Raw genomic sequence first — 11,470 nt, 5'->3', positions numbered from 1 at the left:
TGTGAGAGCAGTCAGCAAGTCAGTGGCTGAGCTGTGAATAAAACTCTGTCCTCCTTGATCTAATCCACAGACAACACATCTGTCCCCTGGCTACTCTGACTCTTCCCTGCTCTCTTGATCAAAGGCTAGGTTGTCCTGGGGGCTAGGAGAATGTTGTCGCCTTTGTGAGCTGAGTGTTCTTTCTCTTATTTTTTGAACTTAGGTTTGTGTGAAGTCCCCCGTTCCCTCGGCCTGAATCTCTTCCTCTGAAGCGGTCACCAGTGTGTGGAGCCTGCCCCACACCCGTCACCTGCCAAACCACGGCCTTTACCTGTGTCTTCCGGTGTTTCCCGTGCGACCCATCCTGCGGGAGTGCCTCCTGGGCCACCCCAGAGTTCACGCAGCGCTCAGTGGCTCCAATGGTGAAGATGACAAGGTCCAAGACTTTCCAGGCATATCTGCCTTCGTGCCACAGGACCTACAGCTGCATTCACTGCAGGGCTCATCTTGCCAACCACGATGAGCTCATTTCCAAGGTACGTCCATGACCTCACCCGCAGGTGCTGGGTGGACGCCTCCTCCCCGGGGAGCAGAAGGGTGCGTTCGCTTGCACTGCAGGTCAGTTGCTGTGGAAGTGCCTGACCTTAACTGGTACCGCAGTTCTTGCTTGGAAAATGAGCTCTCAGCCTGAAGGATCTACTTGTGAGCTGCCGTTTTTGTTTTAAGTGATCTTGAAAGTAGCTGTAGAGGACAGGTTTCCAAATTATGGCCTCTGCAGTACTTACAGGTGGCCTGTCTCTTCCCATGATACCACTGCCTCCCTCTCATTTCCAGCTGTAAAACTGCACTAGCTGATGGCCAGGACTGCATAAATTACCTTCCCGATACTTCTTGTTCATGTACCTGCTCGTCAGCATAGCCAAAGGGTTGTTGCATGACCGCGATTTGGAGGCACAGTGTCTGGAGGTGTTCTCTCTGTTAAAGTCTGAGCTGTACCAAGCAACTACACTAACGCCATTACTAAAGGGAAGGTTTGCTGATGCTTCTACCGAAATGTTAAGACAGCTTTCAAAGACTGATGAGTTGTTGCTCAAACTCTTGTATTGTTGCCAGTCTACTAACAAGACACTGCAGTGAAAAAGCAAGGGGTGGATGGTAGGGTGTGCTCTGAGCTGGGGAGGGTGGAAGGATTCTGTCCTGTCTTCTGATCTGTTGATCACAAGGGGGAAGAGTCTTGAGGATAAGCTACATTAAAAGCTTTCAGAGCCAGTAAGGCAGGGGCCTTTGATGCAGAGGGAGCAGGCCAGGAAGAAGATCTCCTTCTGAAGTGTGAAAACTAAACTTTCTCAGAGTGTCTATGGGAGGCCGCAGTGCCTGGCTGTGGTCAGGCATCAAGTTTCCAGGTTTTGGCTGCCTTGGCAATCAACTGTTCCCTAAAGTTTATTCAGCTTATAAAATTTGTGTTCAGAAAAAGCAGACACACCGTAAGACTTATTAGCTGAGACGAGAGGAAATTGCGTGGTGAGTTCTCTGTGTGTGTGTGTGTGCACAACTCAAACCAGTTCGGCTTCTTGGAGCAGCCTTGAGAGAAAGGCCAGGATCATGAGGGACAGAGGTGCTGTGCCCACTAGAAAGTGTGTGGTGCTTCCCCCCTTCCTGTTTGCGCAGAAAAGATAAGAATATGTCACCTTGCATCAAGGACATCTGTCCTTACAGGGTTGACAGCAGCTTTTGGAGGTTCTTTTGGATTCTCAGTGTTGGGTGCTCAGACCTGTCTTCTTCCATCGAAGGCTGTCTCCTTCCCTTTTCTCTTGGTTGTTGCATGGGCCAGATTGATTCACACCTCTGGGTGTTGTATCCGTGCCAAACAATTCAATTTCAGTATTCTGGTATGAATAATGCTGATTGCAGACTGCTACAATTTTGGTTTTTTGCAATTTCTGAATAGACAGGCTTCCTACTAGGCTATCACTTGTGAGTCATTCTGGGCCTCACGGGGGCTCCTCTTGTTTCAGTACAATTGCAGTGGTTCTTAGCAGAGCTGTCCTTGAGGACTGCAAAGCCTCAAGCTTTTAAAGAGGAGGAGGTTGTACGTTTCCTCAACGGAAGTTTTGAAATGTAAATGCCAAAAGCAGTTTGTGCCCAGGTCTGGATGTGAAATATGTTCAACCTCTCAGACCAGCTGTGTGACTTCAGGCTCTTGTGCTCCATTGAGATATCTGTAAAATGGGGTAGTTGCTTCCCTGCCTTTTCATTGGGAGAGTTGTTACCAGCTGGATTTTGTGTTGGAACACAATATGGTTTACTGAATAAAGAAGGAGACTTGTTTTACTTACTGTTTTTTACGTTGTGCTCTGCTTTTTTTGACATGGCTGGTCCCCAGCTAGGGAAAACCCAAAGCTCTGCATGCCCAGGTTTCACCTTTGACGCTTCCTTCCCTTCCTTATTCCATGTCCACGCTCCTTCTGGTCCGCTGTAGAGCCAGCTTTGCAGGTAAGTAGCTTCCAGCAGGGCAATGCCAGTGCTGCAGACTGCTTGGAATTTGAGCTTCTAGCTGTTGAGGCGTGCAGTAACTGCCCAAGAATGCTGACTGCTAAAATGTAGACGCGGGAGGGAAGGTATGAAAGCACAATATGAGGTTATGTGTATTGAATCATGGAAGTATTAATTACGGTGCACTGTGGTGCTTGTATCCGCTTGTTCTAAAAGTTCATTGTAGGCTGGGGTGTAAATTTGTAATAGTGTTGGGACCGCGTTGCTAAGTGGAGCTCTAGCGGGTCATGCAAATTGAATGCAAAGGGTTTGGGGTTTTAGGTTTTATTTCTCAGAGTTATAAACCTTAATAAATTACATTCTTTGTATAATTGAAAACCTTATAAAAGTAATTGTGCAATCATAATTTGTACAACTGGCTATTAAACGGAGAACAGAAGGGCAGTCTCTGCCTCAAGGGGTTTCCAATATGTGTAGAAACTTTCCCAGGCAAACTTAAATAGTCATCTTTTTATCTGTTTGAGTTACATTTTAAAAATCTCCCTGAGGCCTTCTGCAGTTCTTTCATCTCAGCCTTATGTTAGCATCTGAGAACCAGGCACTGCAATTGCCGTGCTTGTTTTCCATATGAAAATGTGGCAAACGGAAGGCAGAAACAAGCACCATGAGGATTGAAAAAGGGAGTGGGAGATTTTGTCAAACTGGAGCGTTTCTCAGTCTGCAGTGTATCCCATCTTGAACCTGACTATGTCACTTTAATCAAAACAGCCCAAATGACACCATCTTTGGAAACGTTCCCCAGAAAACAGGCTTTTATGTAACAGCAGGGTGTTGGTGATTTGGCTTGATGAAATTAATTCCTCTGTTCCTTTTGCCCCAAGTTGTGCAGAGACCACATGAGAGCTGTGCTGCTTTGCATGCCATGAGCTTTGAGCTCCTTTGGACACATACAGATTGCAGCATTGGCTCATGCCGTTGGCTGAAATGCAAGCTGGAGCTGAAGTTGGAGCTGAATCCCAGTATCGTTCTGTGTCAGTCCATACTTTTTCCTCTTCATCTCCAAGTTTCCCCTCTTAGCCCTTCAGTACCAGTGTTAACTTACTCTTCGACTTCAAAGTGTTTCTCCAGGACTGGGTATCCGAAACTCTTTGACAAAATATGCCTTGGTGGGGCAGTTTTTGCTTTCTTCTCTGCTTAAGGAAAACCTTGTGCGTTAAAGTGGATAGAAGTTTTCTCAATAAGCCCTTGCTATTTAAAGAAAATAATCGATGCCGAGGCTTTTAAGAAAATCCGAAGCTGTTACGTGAAGCCAGTTACAAAACGTTGCCTGCTTACTTGGCCTTTTATCTTCTGCAGCCAGAGGGAGAAAGTGGTTTAGTATGTCTGATTTGTAATAAGATCTAAGCTGTGGGTTGGATCGTCTGGCCAAGAAAGATCCTGTTGACTTAGGAAATATAAGGTGATCAGATAGATTGGGTGGAGTAACTAGTTTTCCTTTGTATGTTCCTTTGGTGTCTGGGTTAGCGTGAGTGGAGGTTCTTGTTCCCTTGGAGTAATGCATCATTTAAAAATCTGTGCCAAATTTAGTACATTCTCTTGTTTCATTGCTTTTTTCCAATGCCTAAGTGGACTGAAACTATGAGAATTCAACCTTGCCCTGCAACAGATTCCTGTGTGACCTTGAGTAAGTCACTTAATGTCTTTGTTCCTCCTTTCCCCACCTGTACAACTGAAATGCTGCTGTTCTGTCCAGCCTGCTTGGAAGATAAAGCCTTGGAGCAGGTACTGTCTGCTCTTACGAATTAGTACAGTGTGTCCCAGTCCTCTTTGGCTTTACTGTAAAAACAAAAATACCATGCCAGGTGACTGTAGTTAAAAAGCATATTTCAATGCCTTCCAATTGCCAAAAAATAAGTGAGAGATACTTGTTGTTACATTTGTCCTTCCCAGGCACAACATCCTGTGGTTTTTAGAATGTTTAAGAACAATATATGTTCGATAATCAATGATGGCAAAACCTCTCCAAGAAGGAGACAGAGGAGCTTTTCTTGAGAAATGTGCCTTCTGCATCATTTTCTAGTGGGGCCTGCGGGGAACAGCTAACATAATAGGCGTTCAACAGTGTAAATAGTATCTTCTCTCTTTCTCAGAGCGGCAGATGTGATGCTGGTTTCTACCTATTCTGTGCTATTCAAACTCTTTGTCAGCCTTTTCTGTTTGAATTCATATGTACCTGTTGTCCAGTAAAAAAGGATGGGAACAAGAGCAGAGAGATACAGGCCAAACACGGCCGCGTTAGTGTCTTGGTTGCTGACTTTTTTTGGTGTGTGAACAGTAATTCAGCAGAAATGTCCCTGATTATGGAAATATGTAGGGAATGTCTTGTGGGCATCCTGCAGTTTCTTTTTTTCATGAATTACTGCAATCCAACTGCTAAACATTATGCAGTGATGTATCCTCTGAAGTTAGCCTGAGGCTTGCTGAGGAGGTTTAATGTTTTCCTTTGATGTCTGCACGGGACCTTTATTGAACACAAATGTGAAATCCTTCAACACAAAAGGCTGCAGCTCCTCCAGCACAGAGAATTCAGAAAAAATAGGGAACCTGTGTGTGCCTGATTTTCTCAGCTGGGGTTGGATTGTTAGCTAGGGAACACTTAGAAGCTCTCTTTTCTGTCTTCTTCAACAGGACTTGCAAGGTTTGAAAGCAAACCTCGCTCCCAACATTGTGGCCCAGCTGCTTCCCTGGCTAGCAGACTGCTGGAGCCTGAGCTTGTTGGTACAGCAGCCTTTTAGCGAGCTTTATGGTGTGCTGAAAGCATCAGACTTTGCTCCACGTTGCAACTGGGGGGTCTTGAAAGGATTTGAAACCTCAGTGCCGGCTTTCAGATAAGTTGTGGATTAATTCAGCTATTTCGAAGCATTTGATGCACCATGTATAGGTGAAGTAAGCAGCAATTCTTGAGCTTTTGGGGGCTGTGTTTTTCTTTCTTTCTGAGTATCTGGGGAAGGCAGCGGGTAATGCCCTTAGCACTTCGCTTCTCATGAACCAGCCGGTGACTGTATGTCACTTCGCCTTGAAGACGTGAAGTTATTTGCTGGGTGGGGGGGGAGCATGCACACAAGCTGAAACAATAATCCTAAAGTTACGATGTGGCTGTTTCAAAACTTTAATCGAAAAAGAAAGAGGCATTAATGAGTGTCTGAGATTGGTCAAGTGAAAATCCTGCATTTCCTTCATAGGAAAAAAACTGGGGTGGGGGTGTATGAGGTGAGTATTCCCTCTTAATGGCTAAAGTTCTTACCATTTTTCATTACATGAGGTTTCTTCTTGCTTTGAAAGTAGATCTTATTTCTTCCCAAGTATGAATTGTAAGTTGCCAGCTTCACGGTAATGAACTCTTAAGGCCGGGAGGAGCTATCACATCTGACCTCTGGAGCACGGGCCAGCAGATTTCATCACGATTGCAGCATGTCTTTCAGAAAAAGCATTTAGTCTTGATTTGAAGACTTCAAGAGGGAAAATTCACTGCTCCCCTTGGTCATTTTTTCCAGTGGTTAATCATCCTTATTATTAAAAATTGGAGACTTTGAATTTAGATTTGTCGGGCTTGTGCTTCCCGTCATTGGCCATCATTTTCTTTCTTTTGCTAATGAAATAGATCTATAGTACTTACCATTTGTCCTTACGAAAGGTTGTGGTATACTGTAACCAAGGTTACTTTTGATCACCTTTTTGATAGGCTAAACAGATTCAACTTTGTCATGGTGCAATGTTATTTTTTTCCAGTTCTGTATAATTTTTGTGGTTCTCTTCTACATTTTTAGCGTTTCAGCATCTTTTTCGGAATGGAAACAGAGCTGGTCTTGGTGTTCCAGCCTCAGACTCAGCAGTAACATCTTTACAGCATACACATTTCATAATTGTGTTAGTCTTACTGGCTCAGCACTGCACAGTAAGCTTCTGTTCATTTATTTGCTGTTAGCTCTTTATGCACCAGGTTTATCAATTTTATGCACATTTCTATAGAAGCTGTCCAGTAGCTTTTGGATCCTGCTTTTCAGCTCTTGTTCCTTTATGAATTGTCACTTCTAGGTATTATTCAAAGCTTGCTCTTAATTGCAAGTATTGCTAGAGTTCAAGCTGCAAGTGATGAAGAGCAAAGCAGTTCCATGAGAAGTTGTAAGAGTTTTTTAGCTTCCCATTTCACTGCTGTGAACTTGTGGTAAGGTATCTTGTAGTTCTTGGCTTCCATAAAATTTAGAATTAAATGTGGATCGAGGGGACTTTAGTTCTCAGTAGAACAATGTGTCATCGAAGTTATTAAGTGGGAGTCTTTTCCTTCAGCATCTTGACCATGAGACTGAGCATGGAGTGGGCAGAGATGAACTCCTGTGATCACACTCTTCCCCGGAACACATTTACTAGACAGAGCGGTGTTTGCTGGCCTCGCTGTTGCTGGCCTGTATTGCAGCAGGGAGGAGGGGAGCGGGTCTCAAAGGCTGTTTGAGTAGCTCTCATCAGCTCTGAGAAGCCTTTATTTGAGAGGGAATAAACAAACAGAAATGCCCTTTGCAGGAAAAAGTCAGGATATGAAATCTGAGCTGTGTAATGAGTATTTGTAATACCTATTCCATAGTCCAGCTACCTAAATTAGATCTTTCTGTCCTGCGTAATTGCTTCCTGTAAGGGTTACCCTACAAGTTGCTATGCTCCCTGTTCCTACTGTCTGTAATGGGCTCTGAAGATGGTCAGGATCAGGCCTCTTATTTCATCAGGATGTGGTTGTTCAATAGAAAAATCCCAAGGTAATTTTTACATCCTTGTATAATTCTGTTTATACAGCAGTTAATTGCTATGTGATTTTTAAAATACCTCATTCTGTTCCAAAAAAGAAGGGAAAAGGTAATAATTCAAAATGGTTTAGAATTCCCTGTCAGGAAGGACAGGGTAAAAATGGATTTTTGTAATCCATCACTTTCTTTATGGAAATAACTGTCCTTTCATCTGCTGCTTCCTCTGACTTAGAATTGATGACCTGGGCATAAATAAAATATTGTTCCCATTTATTATCCAGGGAGCTGCCAGGGACGAAGGACAGTGAATCATCAGGGTTTTTGATGCAACTGCTGCAAATCCTGAACAACTGGAGCACGGAGTTGATCAGGTCTGAGCCTTCCTGGGGTTGCTGGGTGTTTCAGTTGTTGGCCCTTGCAGTTGGAAGAGGAGGAAATGCCAGCAGGCTTGAAGGCTTGCTGATGGGGTGAGCTGCCCTCTGAACTTCCCGTGCAGGTGTGTACTTCTAATCTGATTTACAATTGTAAGACGAAAAACACAGGTATGAGTCTCACAGCTCTGAAACCTCTGGTATAATCTGTAATTTAGTCACACATGCACATGAGCTGGGGCTTTTTCACCTGCTGCCTCTTGGGGAGAAAACCCTGTCTTCTCAGGAGGAGTCTCTTGCAATAATTTCTATTGCAGTCTCATTTTATAGTAGCAGGAAATGCTATCAGAGGGCTTCACATCTGGTTTAGGGGAGCTGTTACGTCTGCCAGCAATAAACAGATCTCTCTAGGAGTCAGGCCTCTCCTGGAGAGGGGCCTCAGCATCCGTCTGTCGGAGGTGTTTGGCCTGACAGTTTTTCTCATCCAGCAAAACTGAAATGGGCAAGGATTGAAGCTTGAGCGCACAAGGAAACTCCACCCAGAACCTCCTCTCTTAAAATACACTGTGTATTTACATGGAAATCACAGCTGTTGGAATAAGTAGCAGCAACAAAGGTAGAAACTGAGACTGTCTTTACCCAAAACCTGGAATTCAAAGATTTCCAGTGATCTTGCTCCTTTCAGCAGTGATTGCCACAGAAGGAATGAGTTAAAATCAGATTAACCTTAGCTGTTTCTGGAGTATCTCAAATACGAACACCTCAATCCCAGCCCAGCTCTGAGAGGGGACGCTGGGGAGAAATGCAGGCATGGGTATGCATGTGGTTTGCTTCAAATCTTTAAGAGGCTGGGCCTGTCCTGCACTCTGGCGTGGCTGAGAGACCTTGGTGTCTGGGGACCTCTCCTCTGGAGCGCACATTTTTGTGCAGTTTCCATGGGGGGCACATCCACAGAAATAAAATAAATTTCAGTACCACAACGCTTGTTTGGCAGTAGAGACAAACATTCAGAATTTGGGCAACAAATTAAAAAAAAAACAAAAAAAAACCCCAACTTTTGATGAACCTTCTCAGGAGTAAGGTGTGCATTAGCTTCATCTCGCTGTAGGGGTTTTTATGCAGGGACAGAGAAGAGCTGCTGCCCTGGACAGACCTGCTTTTGCTGAAAAGCAAGTCTGCTCTCGCTGTCAGCATTGGTGCTATTGTGAGCTTAGCGGCTGTATTAATGGAATACAGTGTTCCACTGATACATTGACAGTCACTATTATGCTGCTAATTAAATAACTTGTTGCATTAGCAGTTTCCATCTTCCATCCCAGTTCCGTCTTGTGTTTATCTCTAAACCCCATTCAGTAGCAATAATTAATGTGGAAAGAAAGGGCTTTACCCTCGCCCCTGCCACTCCAAAATGACTTGATTGTTGGATACTTTGAGCCAGTATCAACCTACAGAAAGACAGCAGCACTCAAAAATTGGGGAAAACCCCACAGCTTCTGCTGTAGGAATTGCAGATTCACCAGAACAAAACACATTTTTTCATCTCTCTGTATCCAGAAAGACACCACTGGGCTTTGTTGTCATCTTTGTTTTTCCACAGTAAATTACAAAGTACTTCTCCCCATATTGTCCTTCTACCTACCAAAATGTGGAGGCTTGCGTTCGATGGACATCGCTGATGACTTAAGTGCTAGAGATGCCAAACTCGTCTCCACTCCCTTGAACTTCCTGCGGATCGGGGAATGCTGGTATCTGTTGGGAATGAGGCCATGGAGGTGGAGGATCTGGGTTAACCAGCAGTATGACCTGAGACCCAGCATGAAGATGGGGATTTTCATTGCTTTCTCCCATCCCTTGTCATCTAGATCATACCGTGAATGTGAAGCTGACCATCTCCTTTCAGGCACCACGTGGGGGAGATGGCCTGCTCTTCTCCAGGGCTCACAGCAGTGCTCCTGGGAGGAGCTGGGTGCGCTTCATACAAATAAGCATCGCTTCTGCCAGCAGGCATACCTTGATAGTTTTTCTTGGTTAATTGTTGAGTAAATGTCAGTTTTCTGTTGCAAGTGGACTTCTGCTTGTCCTCAAGCAGGAATTAACCTGTGGTCTTCTGTGTACACGAATTTGTGGCTTCCTGTCTTTAATCCAGGGCTGCTGCTGTGGGTTGGCTTGGCTTACCTGCTCGGAGTGTTCCATGTAGGGAATGAAGCAGATCTCTGACATCTCCCTACCCTTCCTCCCCACTCCATCTTCCTGTGGGGTCATAAATGCTCATTAGGCAATGCACTTGCTCTTATTTTTGCCCGATTAAGCAGTTTGGTGTCAATACATACATAGTCCCAGAAGTTGGTGGAGATCATTGGAAAAGCCCAGATATCTTTTAGCTCTTCACCCCTAAAAGAGATTGTTTTCCCATGAGATAGAGGAGAGTTTTACCTGCACTGTACACATGTATTATACAGCACCTTTTGTTCCCTGGAAGGACTGGGGATGAAGTGTATACCCCACAAGAAGAAACTGGATCTGCTCAAAGAACTCGTTGCCAAATTCCCTTCTTACCTGCGAGGCCTCTGGTAGATCCTGAATCCTTGATCTGAAGTGAGGGCATGTGGCAGCTGTCCATGCTTGTGGAAACTGTGCTGCCCTTCTTCCTCTGGACTGCCCAGTGCTGTGTTAATGCAGGAATGGATTTTCCTTTGGCAGAGGGAAGCTGAACAGGAGAGGGAGAGGTCGCTCCCTGATGCTTGTGCTCCCTACTCTCATGGGGCTGCAGGGCTGTCACAGACATCTATCCCCCCCTCCTTGAGGCTGCAGAGAAGAGGGACCTCTGTCTCCTGCAGTATTTACTTCTAACAGCAATTACTCTGATACTGCATCTGCTTTGTTTCCCACAGTATTTCCATCCTTTTTCATCTTAAGGTCAAATTTTGCAGCACAACAGCAGCAGCAACCAAAGACCATTAAAATCACAAGAGAAGCCCCAAAATATTGTGAAGTTTTATAGAAGTAATAATTTTGGTGTATTTTTTTTTTATTTGCCTTCAGTTGTTTGCTCTTTTAGCATTCACATTTTGAAATTTTACTTTGAAGTCTGTGGGCTAGGAGCACATTTAAAAATAAGTAAGAGCAGAGTCCAGGAGCCCAGGGCTTTAATAAGGAGGGTGAATAGCACAGGACTCACGATGACATGATGAGATTTAACAGCGTTGCATTTGAACTGAGTCGAAGTCTGGAGGGGAGCCTGCCAGGCATGTTGGAGGGAGAAGGGGACAGAGCAGTTTGCAACAACTTTCTGAATTTTGACGTGCTTTTACAGAGCTTTGCTCAGGCGTTAGCTTATCACAGTAGTGGCTTAAATTGTGTTAGAAATCTTTGCACTTGAGGAAAAACCAAACCCTCGATTTTAGGCAATTTGTATTTCCCTAAATACTGATCTTCATTAATTGCAAAGCCTGCAAAGAGATCTCTCCTCTGCCACTGCAACGTAGCATTTCCCTTTGAAAGAAATCTCTTGCTCTCCCCTCTGGCAATAATGGACAGTCATACTGACACATGAATTAATAACTGGGAATTTGCTCCCCTTTAAATCAGTTTGTACAGCCTGTCTGCCTGGGAGCAACACAGCCCCATCGGAGCGTCGGTGTCACCTTCGTGTTGTGCTGACGTGTGTTCGAGAACTGCTCCGATGAACAGGGCAGCGAGCGTTTCATGGCTCGCTTCTGATGGGATCGGGCATCTGCACGGTCCTGCTTGTTATCCATCTTCCTGAGCAGCCATGGATGTTACGGAGACAACACTGGAGAGTGTGCGCCCAATATAATCTTGTGGTTCAAG

General features: G+C 44.7%; 1 protein-coding gene across 1 annotated transcript in view; it reads left to right on the top strand.

Annotated features, from left to right (window-relative positions):
- Nucleotides 1-202: 202 nt before the first annotated feature.
- YPEL2 (yippee like 2) overlaps nt 203-11,470 on the top strand; it is a 25,706-nt gene continuing 14,438 nt past the window's right edge. Inside the window, exon 1 of the mRNA XM_009633937.2 lies at nt 203-515. Within this exon, the coding sequence (XP_009632232.1) occupies nt 399-515 (117 nt within the window). The 5' untranslated portion in view covers nt 203-398. The remainder of the gene's footprint in view (nt 516-11,470) is intronic.

Source organism: Egretta garzetta, unplaced genomic scaffold (assembly GCF_000687185.1).
Source record: "Egretta garzetta isolate BGI_Z169 unplaced genomic scaffold, ASM68718v1 scaffold112, whole genome shotgun sequence".
NCBI lineage: Eukaryota > Metazoa > Chordata > Aves > Pelecaniformes > Ardeidae > Egretta > Egretta garzetta.
This window is presented reverse-complemented; position numbering and strand designations above follow the sequence as displayed.